Source organism: Capra hircus, chromosome 5, assembly GCF_001704415.2.
Source record: "Capra hircus breed San Clemente chromosome 5, ASM170441v1, whole genome shotgun sequence".
NCBI classification, from domain to species: Eukaryota; Metazoa; Chordata; class Mammalia; order Artiodactyla; family Bovidae; genus Capra; species Capra hircus.
In genome coordinates this window covers 79,923,080-79,944,178 of record NC_030812.1, presented here as the reverse complement: position 1 = coordinate 79,944,178, position 21,099 = coordinate 79,923,080, and the positions used below count along the sequence as shown (strand labels likewise).

At 37.5% G+C, this 21,099-nt stretch overlaps 1 protein-coding gene across 4 annotated transcripts in view; it reads left to right on the top strand.

Moving 5' to 3' along the window:
* The window catches only part of CCDC91 (coiled-coil domain containing 91), a 412,799-nt gene that overhangs the window by 232,599 nt on the left and 159,101 nt on the right, over positions 1-21,099 (top strand). For all 4 annotated transcript variants that reach the window (XM_018048369.1, XM_018048367.1, XM_018048366.1 and 1 more), the window contains one exon: positions 20,412-20,519. In XM_018048369.1, coding sequence (XP_017903858.1) covers positions 20,412-20,519 — 108 coding nt within the window. The remainder of the gene's footprint in view (positions 1-20,411; positions 20,520-21,099) is intronic.

Below are 21,099 nucleotides of genomic sequence, written 5' to 3'. Positions count from 1 at the left end.
GGATAAGTAAAAATGAAGATATGTGAAATGTGTTATGTATCTTTTTAAAAAAAATTACACCTTTTTGTTAACCCAAAGATATGAAATAAATTTATAGTTTTAGTTATTTGATTGAACAAGGATCCTCATAAATTCCAGCTTTTATCATATGATCAGATTTTTCCTGGACAAATAAAGATGCTTGCTGTTGCCAATAGCATTTGGCCTAACAGCATGCTAGATACTAGTGATTGGTTTGGAACTCATAACTTGGCTTGTCCATTCTTATCCCTCCCATCAAACTTAACCTCAGCAGAGGATTGAGAAAGGTTTCGTAGTTGAGAACTGTTCTTATGTGCCTCTGAGTTTTCTGGGCTAAGCCAGAATCTTGCATGCAAGGCTATTCTTGTGGTTTTCCAGCCAGGCCAAAACCAAAAGGCATTGGAAACATTGCAAGAAAAGTTGTTCTAATATAGATTTAAGGCTTTCCTTTATATTGTGACTGGATTTTCAGCCTGATAGTCAAAGAAATGAAGAAAAAGACTCCATTCTGTATTGAGGATATAAATTTCAAATTTTTGCTGCAGAGAAGTCTTTGAAAAATAACTCCAAAGATTAACAAAAAAATTAATGAATAGGTTTTATTTAGTTGTTTCTTAAGACATGTAAGACCTGCCTTTTTCCATTAGTTATTTTTGGCTTACCTTCCAAAATTAAATTTAAATGTCATTTTTTTTATATCATATCAGGTTAATATTTGTGACTAATCTTAATGAGACTTGAAAATTGTGATTCCTGTCCATTGTTAATTAATTACAGACTCCTGCTTATTATCATGAAAACTCAAGCTGGTCTATCATAAGTACCTTTTATCCATAATAATATTTTCTTTCTGTGTTGAATGAGGCTGGGTCTGTTTTGTTCTTATAGAGTTGAAATAAACCTTCTGTTTAACAATGTTATTCAGGAGGTATCTACATTTAGTAGGAATGCTGAATGAGTGAGTTTATAGTAGTATCTGAAGAATGTAATTTCTGTAACTATTCTAGTCAATGTGATGTATCAGTTATGTGATTTTTAATATTCTGTTATTGTAGTGAACTGAATTATCAGTTTATTATCATGTTTATTAGACTTTAGAAGAGATGTAATTGATGTGTTATAGATTTATTTTTATTGGAAACTAATAATCCAGTTAGTGGATAATTACATACCATAGTTCTTAAAGGCAGAAAAGATAAACTGGTTAAAATTATTCTTATAAGTCCAAATGAAGATATATATATATATAAAACTACCTTTAAGATTTTTTTCTAATTTCTTGCCTGCTTGAAAATTAATAAAAGAGGAATGGTTAACTTTATGCTTTAATCTGAACTATAAACCATTAGTGTGCAACAAAGTATCAGAATACACGTCTGGTTTTGATTTTATCTGTTAAGTTTTAGTTAATTAGCTTTTGGGAAATTTTATATATGCATATATATATACATACATATATGTATGTTTTATATAATTTTATATATACAGATATATGTGTATCTATAACATATATATATAGCTTATATATCTATACGGATATAGATATATAAGTGTATATAAATGTATAAATTTGTATAAATATATATAAACATAGGCAAAAAGTGAAGAGAAACTAAAAAGCCTCGACGAAAGTGAAAGTGGAGAGTGAAAAAGTTGGCTTAAAGCTCGACATTCAGAAAACGAAGATCATGGCATCTGGTTCCATCACTTCATGGGAAATAGATGGGGAAACAGTGGAAACAGTGTCAGACTTTATGTTGGGGGGCTCCAAAATCACTGCAGATGGTGAGTGCAACTATGAAATTAAAAGACGCTTACTCCTTGGAAGAAAAGTTATGACCAACCCAGACAGCATATTGAAAAGCAGAGACAATACTTTGCCAACAAAGGTCCAGCTAGTCAAGGCTATGGTTTTTCCTGTGGTCATGTATGGATGTGAGAGTTGAACTGTGAAGAAGGCTGAGTGCCAAAGAATTGCCAAAGAATTGATGCTTTTGAACTGTGGTGTTGGAGAGGACTTGAAAGTCCCTTGGACTGCAAGGAGATCCAAACAATCCATTCTGAAGGAGATCAGCCCTGGGATTTCTTTGGAAGGAATGATGCTGAAGCTGAAACTCCAGTACTTTGGCCACCTCATGTGAAGAGTTTACTCATTGGAAAAGACTCTGATACTGGGAGGGATTGGGGCCAGGAAAAGAAGGGGGCGACAGAGGATGAGATGGCTGAATGGCATCACTAACTTTATGGACATGGGTCTGAGTGAACTCCGCGAGTTGGTGATGGACAGGGAGGCTTGGTGTGCTGCTATTCATGGGGTCGCAAAGAGTCGAACACGACTGAGCGACTGAACTGAACTGATACATATATATGATGGTAAAGCGTCTGTCTACAATGTGGGAGACCTGGCTTCGATCCCTGGGTTGGGAAGATCCCCTGGAGAAGGAAATGGCAATCCACTCCAGGACTATTGCCTGGAAAATCCCATAGACAGAGGAGCCTGGTAGGCTACAGTCCATGTGGTCGCGAAGAGTCGGACACGACTGAGCAACTTCACTGTATCCCTATATATATGTGTGTGTGTATATATATATATATATATATATATATATATATACACATACACACACACACAGGTGGTGCTAGTGGTTAAGAACCTGCTTGCCAATGCAGGAGAATGAGAGACACAGGTTCAATCCCTGGGTCGAACAACAGACTTCATCCATCATGCAAAATGAGTACAACATACACAATACTGGGATGGATGAAGCACAAGCTGGAATCAGGATTATCAGAAGAATAATCAATAACCTCAGATATGCAGATAACACCACCCTTATGCCAAAAGCCAAGAGGAACTAAATAACCTCTTGATGAAGGTGAAGGAGGAGAATGAAAGAGCTGGCTTAAAACTCAACATTGAAAAACTAAGATAGTGCTTGCTTCGGCAGCTGCTGCTACTGCTACTGCTAAGTCACTTCAGTCGTGTCCGACTCTGTGCGACCCCATAGATGGCAGCCCACCAGACTCCCCCATCCCAGGGATTCTCCAGGCAAGAACGCTGGAGTGGGTTGCCATTTCCTTCTCCAGTGCATGAAAGTGAAAAGTGAAAGTGAAGTTGCTCACTCATGTCTGACTCTTAGCGACCCCATGGACTGCAACCTACCAGGCTCCTCTGTCCATGCAATTTTCCAGGCAAGACCACTGGAGTGGGTTGCCATTTCCTTCTCCATATACTAAAATTGGAATGATACAGAGAAGATTAGCATGGCCCCTAAGCAAGGATGACACACAAATTCATGACATGTTCCATATTTTTGTAAAGTAATTAGCCTCCAGTGAAAATAAATAAATTTATATTAAAAATAACAAATTTTAAGTAGGAAATAAAATGATTATAGAAAAGAAAAAAAGAATACATATTCTCAAACTGTATAGCATAGCATTCTATATTCAATATCCTGTGATGAACTATAATGGAAAAGAATATGAGAAAGAATGTATACATCTATGTGACTGAATCACTTTGCTGCACAGCAGAAATTAACACAACATTGTAAATCAACTATAGTGAGTGAAGTCGCTCAGTTGTGTCCGACTCTTTGCGACCCCGTGGACTGCGGCCTACCAGGCTTCTCCGTCCATGGGATTCTCCAGGCAAGAATACTGGAGTGGGTTACCATTTCCTTCTCCAGGGGATCTTTCCAACCCAAGGATCGAACCCAGGTCTCTATATTTCAATAAAATCAATTGAAAAAACAAAAGTAAACATTTTAGCTACGAAAAAAAAGAAAAACTAAGATAATGGCATCTGGTTCCATCTCTTCATGGCAAATAGATGGGGGAACAATGGAAATGGTGACAGACTTTTATTTTCTTGGGCTCCAAAATCAATGCAGATGGTGACTGCAGCCATGAAAGTAAAAGACACTTGCTCCTTGGAAGAAACTCTATGACAAACCTAGGCGGTGTATTAAAAAGCAGAGACATCACTTTGCCTGTTGACAAATTCCATAGAGTCTAAGCTATGGGTTTTTCCAGTAGTCTTGAATGGATGTGAGAGTTGGATCATAAAGAAAGCTGTGTGCCAAATAATTGATACTTTTGAACTGTGGTGTAGGAGATCAAACCAGTCAATCCTAAAGGAAATCAACCCGAATATTCATTGGAAGGACTGATGCGGAAGCTTGAAGCTCTTATACTTTGGCCACCTGATGTAAAGAGCCAACTCATTAGAAAAGACTCTGATTCTGTGAAAGATTGAAGGCAGGAGGAGAGGAGGACAGCGAGGATGAGTTGTTTGGATGGACATGCGTTTGAGCAAACTCCAGGAGATGGTGAAGGACAGGAAGCCTGGCATGCTGCAGTCCATGGGGTCACAAACAGTTGGACCTGAGTGAGCAACTGAATAACAATCAAGAATAAATTAAAATTATTAGGAAGTAAATGATTTGCCCTATTGTCTTCAAAGTATCTAATTTATTTACCAACGAATCATGCATACAATACAAAACTTAAAAGATATGAAAGTATGCGTGTGTGTGTGTGCTAAGTTACCTCATTTGGTCCGACTCTTTTTGTGACCCTATGGACTGTAGCTGCCTGACTCCTCTGTCCATGGGTTTCTCAAGGCAAGAGTACTGGAGTGGATTTCCATACCCTCCTCTAGTAGATTTTCCCAATCCAGTGATTGAACCCGTATCTCTATGTCTCCTGCATTGGCAGGTGGATTCTTTACCACTAGCGCCACCTGGGAAGCCCAGAAATATGCATAGTAAAAATTAAATTTTGCTCCCATTGCTGTCAGAGTATCAATTCCCATTTATTCTTTAGGCTTTATTGCTTCCGGAAATGAGATAATTTGCTAAAGATTGTCATGTCTGATTTGCAATAAATTGATTGTCAAATTGTTTTATAGCAGTGAGAAAGGAATTCCATTTGAGGAATAAAACTTATAGAGTCTGATTTTATCCATATGGTTAGAAGCACCAAGTTCAAAAGTTATCCTGTTTTGGTAGTTTAGCAGAATATTCTTGTAACCAAGTTTCTTGGTAGTTAATTCATTGTAACAACCTAATTTGGGTGCCAGCAAGGTCTTCCCTTGTGGCTCAGCTGGTAAAGAATCCTCCTGCAATGCGGGAGACCTGGGTTTGATCTCTGGATGGGGAAGACCCCCTGGAGAAGGTAAAGGCTTCCCACTCCAGTATTCTGGCCTGGAGAATTCCATGACTGTATAGTCCATGGGATCGCAAGAATCAGACACGACTGAGTAACTTTCGATAAATCGATAATAAATCACTACTTTATATTTTAATGGTGAAATACTTCCATTCTAGTTAGTATATTAACAATTCCTCTGAGACACTTTGATGACTTTGTCCCTTCCCTGAGGCTTCATCCTAATCCCTCCCAGTCAAGCTAGAGATCAGCACTGCAAGGACCTCTTGACACCTGCTCCAGTGCTGGGGATGACACTTCTGATTTTTTGGTGCCCAATCTTATGGATTTTAAATAGTTTACACATCTCCCCGTGCAATGTCATTTCTGTTATATATGGTTTTGGTGTTGAAACGCCAATGCTTTGGCCACCTGATGCGAAGAACCGACTCATTGGAAAAGACTGTGATGCTGGAAAATAATGAAGGTAGGAGGAGAAGGGGATGATCAGAGGATGAGATGGTTGGATGGCATCAATGACTCGATGGATATGAGTTTAAACAAGCTCCAGGAGTTTGGTGATGGACAGGGAAGGCTGGTGTGTTGCAGTCCGTGGGTGTCACAAAGAGTCAGACACGACTGAGCGACTGAACTGAACTGAATATATGGTTAACACTTAACTGGAAAAGAACCAGGTTAAAGTACCTTAAATTGTCATCTAAGTTTACGACATTCTTCTCTTTGTGATCAAAAAGAAGACATAAAGGAAAATTTCATCTTTGTCAGTGTGAAAATGAAAGTGAAGTCGCTCAGTTGTGTCTGACTCTTTGAGACCCCATAGACTGTAGCTTACTAGGCTTCTCTGTCCATGGGATTTTCCTGGCAAGAGTACTGGAGTGGGCTGCCATTTCCTTCTCCAAGATACACTTTGTCAGTGTATCTTCTGATAAATTGATTTAGATGAAACCTCTAATCTCACTCAACTTTTCAATGCGAATAAAAGTTCTTTTCTAATTTTTGAGATCTATATTTGGTAAATGGATGTCTGTTAATTTGGAGGGAAATTATTTTAACTATCTTAAATCTGGTAATTTAAAAAATATTGTTGATACAATTTGAATCCAAATGGCTTGAGTTTCCTTTTCATGCAAATAAGGAGTTTAGTTTTCAAAAATCAGCAGAAGGCTGAACAATTCTCTTTTGAAAGTTTATCAATATAAAGAATTAAGTTAGCAGTCAGAATTTCACAGAATTCCTGTATTACTGGCAGAGACGAAGCTCTATTACTCTTCCTATTTATTAGATAACACATCTGAGGCATGGAGAAGCACAGTGCCCTGATCAAACACATACAGCCAGAAAAGGAGTTGTGAATATAGTCAGATCATTCAAAGCTTGATCCAGAACTGTATTTAGCAAGTATGCTGCCTCCTTGGAAGGTTAATGATTGTGTATTTAAGTCAAATATTCCTGACATGTACATGGGTTTTTTTTTTGTGGTGTCTGATATTTCAGAAAACGGAATTTTATGTCTTTAGTGTTTAATAACTAGGTACTTCATTGAATCCTATGAAAGATTCTGGAGAGATTTTAGTCAGAGTTCTTTTTTTTTCCTTTTCTTTCATTCCTTCCTTTCTTTCTTCTTTAACTGAAACTGTAGCTCTTATGCAAGTCACAAGAAATAATATTGTGGCATCTGAGGGAGAGGCATGTCCATATGGCAGCTTTTCAGAAGTTTAAAGTATCTGGAAGGCAGACATGCAGCGTCTCTCTGCTGAACTTAATTTTAGAAACTTCTTAATTTTAATGTGTTGTCCATGGCACAAAAGAAATTTTCACTGGGAGACTTTTGTGGTGTTTGAGGTAACAACTCTGATGTTACTAGAATCCCTTAACAACAGGGCCAACAGGAATGATTTCTTCTGTCCTAAAGATTTTTTTTTTTTTTTTTTTGCTTTCACAGCCCGCAGAGCATTTTATAGCATGGCTAGACTGTATTGAATTTCCATGTTTAGATCTACACCCATAATTTAGCGTTTTTCTTTTTGAATTAGTATAGTGCCACTGCACAGCACTTCAAATACTAGAAAAATTTAGGATCTGCAATTCGAAATGCTTGAGATCTGTGACAAATAAATTTTCACCAGCTTCTCTATGACCTTGACACTGCTCTTTGTTTAAGTTAAGGAAAAGGAAGGTTGCGGTCATTTGTTTTTTAATCCATTTATCCATAATTTTAGGAATTGGTTTTTGTCCTGCTTTCTAAAAATAAATATGACCAAATCCATTACTATAACTCCTGAGACATCTGGAGTTTACACTCTTGAGAAGCATGCACCTTCATTTTCCCCAAGGGTTGAACTTAAAGATTATAGACGTTGCTTAACTTCTGCCTGCCTGGGTAGTCAGGCCATGAACCTGAGCTCGGATTTAGATCTAGGTTTTTTAGGTAAACCCAAGCCTTAAGTTCAGATACAAGTTTTTCTTTAAGAGAGTTATATTCCCTAGTCCTTATTACCTTGTATGTTTAAATCATTTACCAGTGATAGATTTTGATTACATTAATTCTTTTTGTATTCCAACAAAATTTTCTAAAATGTCTAAATATTGTTTTCAGAGATAACCTAATGTTTCTCTTCTAATGCAACTACATCTGTACCACAGTTGAATTACTAACTCACTGAGGTCTTAAAATATGTGTGTCTGTATCAGTTTTTCTTCCCAAACTACAAGCCAACAAAGCTATAGATTGACATTTTAGATCCCAACATTAGCAGAAGATATCTGATTAGCCAAGAGTCATTGAACTTTAAGACATGTTAGTGAGCTGCCATCATTTGGACACTATATATTAATTTTCATAATCTTATCTTGTCAGTCTAATTCAGTATAAAATGGAGAATGTAAGTATTATAGAAGAACTTCATGCTAATAGACAGTGTGTCCAGATGAAGTTCAGGCAGATGTTAATTGCCAGATATACTTGCAGCATATATATGGCACTTTTCTGAGAGACCATGAAAATAATTCAACTGTTCTTTTTAGGATTCACCCCTTCATTACAAGAGAGGATAATTTCATTACTCTTAATTATACTGAATAAAAAGTGGTATATGCATGGTGCATTTATATGTGTGTGTGTGTGTGTGTGTGTGTGTAGCTGACAGAAATTGGTGCTACATATTTCATTCTCACAAATTGTCTATGTCTATTGTTTTATGTCATTTGACTGTTTTTTGTACTTTGAAACACTGAAGAAAATGAAAGTAGGTCAGATTATAGAAACTTCCTTGTCTGAGTAAAAAATAAAATGCATTTCCATGGTTCTATGTGATTGCCTTTGTCTGGAAGTCTGGTGCTACTATAGCATCCGGTTGGATTCCCCGTTTCGTATGATCTACAGTGGCCTTTTTTCTAGTTTTTCAACTCATCAGCCTTTATTCCTATGATAAAACTTTGTACATTTTTCTTTGTTGAAAGTGTTCTTCCCTCAGATTCAAAATAAAACTGAGTTTTTTTCTTCCTCATTTGTGACTTCCTAAGAGAGCTCTTGACTTCCCCCTCTGAAAAGTTTCTCCCCCATTATTCTATTCCTTTAGCCCTTTTCAATTTTCTTTACAGCATGTAACACCATCAGAAATATTTGTTTATTGTCTACCTTGCAATCTTCTGGGGCTTCCCAGGTGGCTCAGAGGTTAAAACGTCTGCCTCCAATGCAGGAAACCCGGGCTCGATCCCTGGGTCGGGAAGATCCCCTGGAGAAGGAAATGGCAACCCACTCCAGTATTCCTGCCTGGAGAATCCCATGGACAGAGGAGCTTGGTAGGCTACAGTCCACGGGGTCACAAAGAGTTGGACATGACTGAGTGACTTTACTTTCACTTTCACTTTTGCAGTCTTCTTTGTCTTCTCCACTTTCCTTATCTACAGTGTGAATTGAGGAGAGTCAGGCTCTTATCTCTCTTGTTGGGTATGCATCCCCAGTGCCTAGAACAATGTTTGGAATAAAGCATGCATTCAGTAAATATTAGTTGAATAAATGAAGCTTTAATAAATAATTGTTGTTCAGTTGCTAGTTCAGTTCAGTTCAGTCGCTCAGTGATGTCCGACTCTTTGCGACCCAATGAATCGCAGCATGCCAGGCCTCCCTGTCCATCACCATCTCCCAGAGTTCACTCAGACTCACGTCCATCGAGTCGGTGATGCCATCCAGCCATCTCATCCTCTGTAGTCCCCTTTTCCTCCTGCCCCTAATCTCTCCCAGCATTAGAGTCTTTTCCAATGAGTCAGCTCTTCGCATGAGATGGCCAAAGTACTGGAGTTTCAGCTTCAGCCTCATTCCTTCCAAAGAAATCCCAGGACTGATCTTCAGAATGGACTGGTTGGATCTCCTTGCAGTCCAAGGGACTCTCAAGAGTCTTCTCCAACACCACAGTTCAAAAAGCATCAATTTTTCAGCGCTCAGCTTTCTTCACAGTCCAACTCTCACATCCATCCATGACCACTGGAAAAACCATAGCCTTGACTAAACGGACCTTTGTTGTAAAAGTAATGTCTCTGCTTTTGAATATGCTATCTAGGTTGGTCATAACTTTTCTTCCAAGGAGTAAGCGTCTTTTAATTTCATGGCTGTACTCACCATCTGCAGTGATTTTGGAGCCCCCCAAAATAAAGTCTGACACTGTTTCCACTGTTTTCCCATCTATTTCCCATGAAGTGATGAGGCCGGATGCCATGATCTTCGTTTTCTGAATGTTGAGCTTTAAGCCAACTTTTTCACTCTCCTCTTTCACTTTCATCAAGAGGCTTTTGAGTTTCTTTTCACTTTCTGCCATAAGGGTGGTATCATCTGCATATCTGAGGTGATTGATATTTCTCCCAGCAATCTTGATTCCAGCTTGTGTTTCTTCCAGTCCAGCGTTTCTCATGATGTACTCTGCATATAAGTTAAATAAGCAGGGTGACAATATATAGCCTTGACATACTCCTTTTCCTGTTTGGAACCAGTCTGTTGTTCCATGTCCAGTTCTAACTGTTGCTTCCTGACCTGCATATAGGTTTCTCAAGAGGCAGGTCAGGTGGTCTGGTATTCCCATCTCTTGTAGAATTTTCCACAGTTGATTGTGATCCACAGAGTCAAAGGCTTTGGCATAGTCAGTAAAGCAGGTGACTATATCAGTAAAGCAGTTGGCATAGTCAATAAAGCAGTTGACTATGCTAAGTCAACAAGTTCAGTTGCTAAGTCATGTCCAATTCTTTGTGACCCCATGGACTGCAGCCCACCAGGCTCCTCTGTCCATGGGATTTCCCAGGCAAGAATACTGGAGTGGGTTGCAATTTCCTTCTGCAGGGCATCTTCCTGCCCCAGGGATCAAACCTGTATATCTTGTATCTCCTGCAATGGCAGGGGGATTCTTTACCACTATGCCACCTGGGAAGCCCAACCCAACCCAAGAAACAGGTATTAAAAAACATTCCTAAAACAATACCAAAACATGCAGAGTTTACTAAAGATTTTCTGTTTACTACCTGATTAGTTTTTCTTTCCAATGTACAAACCAAGTATATGTGAATATCGGTTGTTGTTGTTTCAGTCCCTAAGTAGTGTTCACCTCTTTGCGACCCCATGAACTACAACATGCCTTGCTTCCCTGTCCTTCACTATCTTCCGGGAATTGCTCAAACTCGTGTCCTTTGAGTCTGTGAGGCCATCCAACTATCCCATCCACTGTCACCGCTTCTCCTCTTGCCTTCAATCTTTCCAGCATTAGGATCTGTTCCATTGAGTCAGGTCTTCACATCAGGTGGCCAAAGAATTGGAGATTCAAGCTTCAGCATCAGTCCTTCCAATGAATATTCCGGGCTGATTTCCTTTAGGATTGACTGGTTTGATCTCCTTGATGTCTAAGGGACTTTGAAGAGTTTTCTGTGGCACCACAGTTGGAAATCATCAATTCTTTGGTGCTCAGCCTTTTTTTGTGGTCCAAGTCTCATATCCATACACGACTACTAGAAAAAACATAGCTTTGACTCTAGGAACCTTTGTCGGCAAAATGATGTATCTGTTTTTTAATACAATCTGGGTTTATTGTAGCTGTTTTTCCAAGGAGCAAGCATCTTTTAATTTCATGGCCACAGTCACCATGTGCAGTGATTTTGGGGCCCAAGAAAATAAAATCTGTCACTGTTTCCATTGTTTCCTCATCTATTTGCCATGATGTGATGGGAACCTCATGCCACAGTCTTCATTTTTTGATTCTGAGTTTTAAGCCAGCTTTTTCACTCTCCTCTTTCACCATCATCAAGAGCCTCTTTAGTTCCTCTTCACTTTCTGCCATTAAAGTGGTGTCATCTCCATATCTGAGGTTATTGATATTTCTCCAGGCAATCTTGATTCCAGCTTGTGATTGATTCACCCTGGCATTTTGCATGATGTACTCTGCATATAAGTCAAATAAGCAGGGGGACAATATAAAGCCTCAATGTACTCCTTTCCCAGTTTTGAACCAGTGTTGTTCCATGTCCAGTTCTAACTGTTGCTTCTTGACCTGCACACAGGTTTCTCAGGAGGCAGGTAATGTGTTCTGGTATTCCCAGCTCATTAAGTATATTCCACAGTTTGTTGTGATCACACAATCAAAGGATTTAACATAGTCAACGAAGCAGACGTAGATGTTTTTTGAATTCCCTTGATTTTTCTATGATCCAGCATATATTGACAGTCTCTGGTTCCGCTGCCTTTTCTAAATCCAACTTGTACATCTGGAAGTTCTTGGTTCATGTACTGCTGAAGCCTGGCTTGAAGGATTTTGAATATAATCTTTCTGGCATGTGAAATGAGAGCAGTTGTATAGTAATTTGAACATTCTTTGGCATATATAATTAACAGTATTTTGTAAAAACATACACAGTTTTGTTTGGTTATCATATACCAGAAATCTTGCTAACTCTTGACCAGACCCTGTGCAAAAAAGGTGAATCACTTTGGTTCAGAAAGAAATAGGTCCTTAAAGAGCAGCTGTGTAGGAACCTCCTGTATAAAGTGACTGGGAGTAAGAGATCTCAGGTGTACCTTAAATAAATTTGAAATCAGAGGCAATTTTTTAAGTATAAATGTCTATAGGAAAAAGGAAAAAACAGCAAATCAATAACTTAGTTATCCATATTAAAAGTTCAGAAAAACAACAAACTAAAGTAAAAAGCAAGCAAAACGTCAGGTAGAATAAGTAAATTATACAGTGGAAAAGCAAGGGAGAAAATGAACAAAACCAATAGTTAATTCTTTGAAAACACAAACAAAATGAGCATACCTTTAGACCAACTGATCAACTAAAGCAGAGGAAAGACTCGAAGTAGAAAATCAGGAACGAAAGAGAGCATATCAGTACTTACCTTACCAAAAAAAAAAAAATAATAATAATTAAGGAATACTGTAAACAACTGTATGGATGCTAAGTCACTTCAGTTATATCCAATTCTTTGTACCCCTGTAGACTGCACCAGCCAGACTCCATTGTCTTGCAGTGGGTTGCCATTTTCTACTCTAGGGGACCTTCCTGACTCAGTAATCTAATCCCCATCTCTTATGTCTCCTGTATTGGCAGGCGAGTTCTTTATCACTTACCCCAACTGTGAAGCCTACTGTGAAAAACAGCTATATGCTGTGTGTGCTAAGTCCTTTCAGTTATGTCTAACTCTTTGCAACCCTGTGCACAGTACCCCACCAGGCTCCTTTGTCCATGGGATTCTCCAGGCAAGAAATACTGGAGTGGGTTGCCATGTCAATTTTCTTATTTTATTTTTAGTTAAATTGGGAAAGATCTGAAATAGATTTTAAAAAAGCAAACTGTCTGGCTAAGTCACTTCACTGTTCACCTGAAATCGCCACAACATTAATTGGCTATACTCCAATACAAAATGTTTGTGGTATTAAAAAATTAAAAAAAAAAAAGCAAACTGTAATAGTTTCCTAAGAAAAGTAAAATTGTATTTGATTTCAAATGACCCTTTACACCAGTTTATTTATGTGTACTACTGCAGTCCAAAAGCTAAACTAAGAATATAAATACAGACATATTTATCATCAGTGTTTTAATAGTTTTTCTATGAATTGGCAAATAATACAAATTGGATATACTGAAATCATGATTCACTTCTTCAGTTCCTTCAATAGTTATTTGTCTTCTGTTAGGTACTATTGTAGGTAAAATGGATACATCAATGAATTAACTACAGATTCCTGTTTCCTAGGGCTTAATTTTTACAAGGGATATTTATTTTGTGTTTTGCCTCTAGCTTATTCCTGTTTATAAATTATGACTTAGAGGATTGACTTTTAAAGTAATTTTGATTAATTAACTATTGCCTAAAATTAGCTATGAAGTATTCTCCTAAGGTTATGTGCTAAATGCCAACATTGGAAACCATCTGGTTCTCTAGACACATCTACTCTGAAAATCTGGACAAGTAATTAAATTTGATGAGCCTGGAATGAGATCTGTAAGAACTGGGCTGTTTCTAGGGAAAAGAGAAATTCTGTGGATTTGTTGGTACAATGGATTGTAGTTTGGTTTGCAGGAGTCCACTTGAGCTGTAACTTCTCCACTCACTTAAATTCCAGAGTGTACTCAGTTCCATTAAAAACAGTCTGTCTACTGCTTATGGGTATTGGTTGGTGTAGCAAAGTTTTTGACTTAATATCATTATTTTCTAGTCTAATTGTTAAAGAATTTATAACATACTTTTTTTTCAAGGAGTTTATCATCCTTCACATGCTCTATTTTGTTTATTCAAAATTTATACTTGTGGAGTAGAAAGAATAAATATTTCTAATCTAAAATAATAAAAAAAAATTCAGATCTCTCTTATGTATTAAATGTATTCAGCAACAGAGTTGGTAACTGAACTTGGTAGTTATAATTTGAAACTTAGTGAACTTTCTAATGAATATTGGTATCATTAAAACTATGATTTTTAAAACATTAATCTCAGTATAAGGAATGCCACTCCCCAAACAGCTATTGCATGTGTATGTTATGTACAAATAACTGTAAAAACCTCTGTGTGATATGCAAAGCTGAATATAAATGTGACATAGTTCCTGTTTTAAAGAAATCTATGATCTTGTTGACACCTTTAAAATTATTCTTGAAGAAGTGTGGTCAGTAGTTTTCCTGTCTGCTAGGATGATACAGAGGATCTCGTAGGACTGAAGCTAAAACCTAAACATGTTGAAAATTAGCAAAATATTCCCTGCTTTTGGTATCATTTTTTTCTTTATAGAATGTTTGTGTGCATCTTTGTTTTTCTGCCTCTACACATAATGAAAATCTTAGTGCTTTTATTTGTGTTTAGAGGAGTTTAAAATAGCTGATAAAGGAAGTAATTCTTTCATGAATCATTTTTGTAGTGTTATTTAAACCCAAGGGAAGGGTTACTTGTGTCTTTGATATCTCTAGAGCCTATTACAAAGGAAAAAAACAATTAAAGGAAAATATTAAGACTAATGTGCATTTTTGAACATAACTGCACAGGAAGTTGAAACACAAATATTATAGTATATTACACAGGAGAATAAATATCCAGTTATATAATGATAGAATTAGCTATAAAACCTTGTAGATTAACCTTGTATAATAAACCATTGTTTATTATTATGTATTCCACAATGATTAATATTCTACTTCTAAGGATTGTTTTCGGACAGCACATCCTTTGTTTGGACAGTGACAATAATAATTCCACTGTACAGCATTATCAGTCAGTCAGTTCAGTCACTCAGCCGTGTCCAGCTCTTTGTGACCCAATGAACTGTAGCACACCAGGCCTCTCTGTCCATCACCAACTCAGAGAGTTTACCCAAACTCATGTCCATTGAGTCGGTGATGACATCCAACAATCTCATCCTCTGTCGTCCCCTTCTCCTCCTACTTTCAATCTTTTCCAGCATCAGGGTCTTTTCCAATGAGTCAGCTCTTCGCATCAGGTGGCCAAAGTATTGGAACTTCAGCTTCAACATCAGTCCTTCCAATGAACACCCAGGACCGATCTCCTTTAGGATGGACTGATTGGATCTCCTTGCATTCCAAGGGACTCTCAAGAGTCCTCCAACACTACAGTTCAAAAGCATCAATTCTTCAGGGCTCAGCTTTCTTTATAGTACGACTCTCACATCCATACATGACTACTGGAAAAACCATAGCCTTGACTAGATCGGCCTTTGTTGGCAAAGTAATGTCTCTGCCTTTAAATATGCTATCTAGGTTGGTCATAACTTTACTTACAAGGAGTAAGCATCTTTTAATTTAAAGGCTGCAGTTACCATCTGCAGTGATTTTGGAACCCCCAAAAATAAAGTCTGCCACTGTTTCCACTGTTTCCCAATCTATTTGCCGTGAAGTGATGAGACCGGATGCCATGGTCTTCGTTTTCTGAATGTTGAGCTTTAAGCCAACTTTTTCACTTCCTTTTGCTTCATCAAGAGGCTCTTTAGTTCTTCACTTTCTGCCACAAGGGTGATGTCATCTGCGTATCTGAGGTTATTGATATTTCTCCTGGGAGTCTTGATTCTAGCTTGTGCTTCTTCCAGCCCAGCCTTTCTCATAATGTACTCTGCATCTAAGTTGAATAAGCAGGGTGACAGTATACAGCCTTGACATACTCCTTTTCCTATTTAGAACCAGTCTGTTGTTCCATCTCCAGTTCTAACTGTTGCTTCCTGACATGCATATAGGTTTCTCAAGAGGCAGGTCAGGTGGTCTGGTATTTCCATCTCTTTTAGAATTTTCCACAGTTTATTGTGATTCACACAGTCAGAGGCTTTGGCATAGTCAATAAAGCAGAAATAGATGTTTTTCTGGAACTCTCTTGCTTTTTCGATGATCCACTGAACGTTGGCAATTTGATCTCTGGTTCTTCTGCCTTTTCTAAAACCAGCTTGAACATCTGCAAGTTCACGGTTCATGTATTGCTGAAGCCTGGCTTGGAGAATTTTGAGCATTACTTCACTAGTGTGTGAGATGAGTGCAATTGTGTGGTAGTTTGATCATTCTTTGGCATTGCCTTTCTTTGGGATTGGAATGAAAACTGACCTTTTCCAGTCCTGTGGCCACTGCTCAGTTTTCCAAATTTGCTGACATATTGAATCTAGCACTTTCACGACTTCATCTTTCAGGATTTGAAATAGCTCAAGTGGAATTCCATCTCCTCCACTAGTTTTGTTTGTAGTGATACTTCCTAAGGCCCACTTGACTTCACATTCCAGAATGTCTGGCCCTAAGTGAGTGATCACACCATTGGGATTATCTGGGTCATGAAGATCTTTTTCATACAGTTTTTCAGTGTATTCTTGTCACCTCTTCTTAATATCTTCTGCTTCTGTTATGTCCATACTATTTCTGTCCTTTATTGAGCCCATCTTTGCATGAAGTATTCCCTTGGTATCTCTAATTTTCTTGAAGAGATCTCTAGTCTTTCCCTTTCTATTGTTTTTCTCTATTTCTTTGCACTGATCACTGAGGAAGGCATCTTATCTCTCCTTGCTTTCAAATGGGTTCATCTTTCCTTTTCTCCTTTTCTCCTTTGCTTCTCGTCTTTTCACATCTATTTGTAAGGCTTGCTCAGACAGCCACATTGCTTTTTTGCATTTCCTTTTCTTGGGAATGGTCTTGATCCATGTCTCCTATACAATGTCAAAAACCTCTGTCCATAGTTCATCAGGCACTCTATCAGATCTAGTCCCCCAAATCTATTTGTCACATCTGCTGTATAATCATAAGGGATTTGATTAGGTCATACCTGAATGGTCTAGTGGTTTTCCCTACTTTCAATTTAAGTCTAAAACAGGCGATAAGGAGTTCATGATCTGAGCCACAGTCAGCTCCCGGTCTTGTTTTTGCTGACTGTATAGACCTTCTCCATCTTTGGCTGCAAAGAATATAATCAGTCTGATTTCAGTGTTGACCATTTGGTGATGTCCATGTGTAGAGTATTCTCTTGTGTTGTTGCAAGTGGGTGTTTGCTATGACCAGTGCATTCTCTTGGCAAAACTCTGTTCACCTTTGCCCTGCTTCATTCTATACTCCAAGGCCAAAGTTGCCTGTTACTCCAGGTGTTTCTTGACCTCCTCCTTTTGCATTAGCCATGCTGTGTGGGGTCACCCAAGACGGACGGGTCATGTTGGAGAGGTCTAACAGAATGTGGTCCACTGGAGAACGTAATGGCAAAACACTTCAGTATTCTTTCCTTGAGAACCCCATAAACAGTATGAAAAATCAAAAAGATCGGATATTGAAAGATGAACTCCCCAGGTCAGTAGGTGCCCAATATCCTACTGGAGATCAGTGGAGAAATAACTCCAGAAAGAATGAAGGGATGGAGCCAAAGCGAAAACAAACCCAGTTGTGGATGTGACTGGTGATAGAAGCAAGGTCTGATGCTGTAAAGAGCGATACTGCATAGGAACCTGGAATGTTAAATCCATGAAACAAGGCACATTGGAAATGGTCAAACAGGAGATGGCAAGAGTGAATGTCTACCTTCTAGGAGTCAGCAAACTAAGATGGACTGGAATGGGTGAATTTAACTCAGATGACCATTATATCTACTACTGTGGGCAGGAATCCCTTAGAAGAAATGGAGTAGCCATCATAATCAACAAAAGAGTCTGAAATGCAGTACTTGGATGCAGTCTCAAAAATGACAGTATGATCTCTGTTCATTTCCAAGGCAAACCATTCAGTATCACGGTAGTCCAGGTCTATGCCCTGACCAGTTAATGGTGAAGAAGCTGAAGTTGAACAGTTCTATGAGGACCTACAAGACCTTTGAGGACTAACCCCCCAACAAGATGTCCTTTTCATTATAGGGGACTGGAATGCACAACTAGAAAGTTCAGTATCATCAGTTCAGTTCAGTTCAGTTGCTCAGTTGTGTCCGACTCTGTGTTCAGTATTATAGGCCCACTTAAAAAAAAAAAAATCTTGTTATGGCAATACAAAGATTTTTAGTATATGGCACCTGCCTACTTTTCTATATTTTCTGCCATTCTGTCTGCCTCCACTCTTAATTCCAGCTAGTCTTCTTTATTTAATGTTCTCTGTGAATAGCAGTCAGCCTTACAGGCAGGCCTTGGGCATCTTTTCTGTCTCTGATAAGCACCTTGCACCTTCTGTTTTCTAGAGAATGTTTCTCTTCAACAGTAGAATGAACTCAGTGAGGACCGACTCTTTAAATCTTTCTGTTCCTGTTATCTACCTTAATGTCCTTTTTATAAAGGGATACATTTAAGTAACTGAATGGGGCTGAGAGGCTTGAACTATGTGAAAACTGGTCATTTGTGCAAGCTTTTTTCCATGTTCCATAATTACAGTTTAGCATTTACATGATTCATTATCCTATGGTGCTTACTTCCTTAAAGTTTGGTAGAAAATGAGTATGTAGTTTACAGATTAATCACCGAAGGAGAAAGTACTGTTCATTTGTGTTTCTTAATTATGATGAGGAAGTATTATTTTATTTCATTAATTTACCTGTCACTCTAAAGGATATAATTTACTAAAAAATAACATCTTGATATTAAAACTGGGATTATTTGGTATCATAGCAAATATGGAAATGAAAACAATCCTTTCCATTAAGCATAACAGTTCTGCCATAACCCAAGTCCCCCCAGAGAATGACTTTTTTCTATCTACAAAAGATGCCATGAATGTAACCCAAGAGAACTGGCCATAAATCTACCAACCTTTAAATTTTCTGAAGTCCAAAAATAGTATTATATTGTACCAAAGGTAAATAGGAGCTTTACATTATCTAGCCAGTTTAAATTTTAATTGTTTTCGTAAATTATCATTATGGATTCTTTAGAAGACATAATATATAAATGAAAACCTTAAGCAGTGCTGTTAAGCAGTTCTTTTTATGTTGGTGAAATTGCCGTCAGAACTTTATTTTCCTTTACCAACTTACTGGTAATTCTGCAGCTTCAGAGTGATGACTGTTGAATTATAGGAGTAGAAGCATCATGAGACAGTTTAACATTTGCAAGAGAAAGTTAATTATATGAAGATTTGAGACTTATCCAGAGGTTTCAAAAATATTTTTGTCTCAGTTTTTAAAAATACATGCATATTTATTTAGCCTCTTAATGCATGTTGTTTCCAACCAAGTAAGTCTATTTTCAAAACAGAGATTATTTAAGAGATTTGGCATATTTTTCTTTTCTTGGTAAATGTGCCAAAGGTCTGTTTTCTATAAGACATGTGTCTGTTTCAACTTACTATTTTGATTATGAGTAGTTTATTATCCAGATAGACCTTCAAAAATAGAATATTTGCTGGAGTTCTTATGCGTATGGTGAAGTGAATATTTTAGAATGATTCAGGATTTATAAATAGCATGTAAGATAATATTGAGAGCACATTAACTATAATGTATAATGCCTTTAAAAAAAGGAAAGATGATAATATTCTAAGCGTCGCCAATACGGAAGTAAGTGGGCGGAACGTCTTCCAATGCTGATTTGGCTTCCCTTAGAACAGTGTTAACATCTTTATATTTAAGTGACTGAGGTTCCAGTGTTTACACTGTCCACTTGCGTTTGTCTAGTCTCCCAAGTTTTATTACTTCTTATGAATACTGCCTTGAGATTCTGCCATCCACACTTTGCCTTACACCTTTTCACATTAGGGGTGTGCACTTCCTAGGGGGCAGTTTTTTTCATGATTGAAACTGCTCAGAGTTTCCATCTGCTTTTACTTGACTTGTGGTCTTGAAGATCATGCTTGGCCCATGGGATATTACAGTGTGCCGAGAGGATGTGGAGTTTTGTCAGCCAGTGAAATATGTCTGGTTTTTTTTTTTTTTTTTTTCTCTTTTCTTTTTTTCTTCAGCAGCTTTCATATGCTTCTCATCCTGTGTGGTCTTTGCTAAACTGAATTTATATTTAACAGAACTGCTCACTCTCTTTATCATCTTCTATGACTTGGCCTTTTTAAAGAGAAGGTGTGTAGAAGGAAAATCTGAGCCAAAAAACTGTAGTCTTGGCAATAGGAAAACCTAAAACCAAAAGCTTAAAGTAGTCTTATATGTGAATGTGCTTTAATATTCACAAATGTTTATTTTGTAATGCAGAAGATCATATTTCAGACATGTACATCTGTCAAAAAAATTTATCATGCCAATAGTAGATTCCAAGTTTTGTTTGTGATCCAAATAACATTTTTGCTTGTTTTTAGGCACTACTACAGTCTTCAGTTAAGCAACAAGTAGAAGCTATTGAAAAGCAGTACATTTCTGCAATTGAGAAACAAGCACACAAGTGTGAAGAGTTGTTAAATACTCAGGTAATAAAGTTGCACATCCATTATATATTTATACTTTTCTTCTGACTCTCTTCCCCTGAGAGCTCTATAACTGTTTATTCACTTTCATGCCATTTACTTTCCTTGATGTATTTTGGAGAAAAAAAATCTGCTGATGTAAAATCAGTGTTAAAATTTGGGAATTTTATGATAGACTAAAAATAGGACTAAAGGCCTAAAATATGTGAATAGTCCCCAAATTAATGATAATTCTTATACTGATTTCTGGAGTATCATATTATTTATCAAATAGCAAAAGCAAAAGAGATGACTGTAAATGTATTATGGCATGTGAAATAATTTGTGGTGTAAGATTTATAAATAATATTTTAATTTAAGTACTTATTTGTGTTTGATTTACCTTTAATTGCTTATATTATTTCTATTTTGATATTTTCTCGTGATTTTTTTTGTTTCTTCTTGATTATTGTCTTAGAAAGCATTGCAGACATGATAAGTACATTTACATGAAATAGTCAATTGAAAAGCCTGTATGTATGTGTCACAGTATAAATAATATGTGCAAGAAGTTCCCAGCTACACTTTTGAATAATGTGAAGCT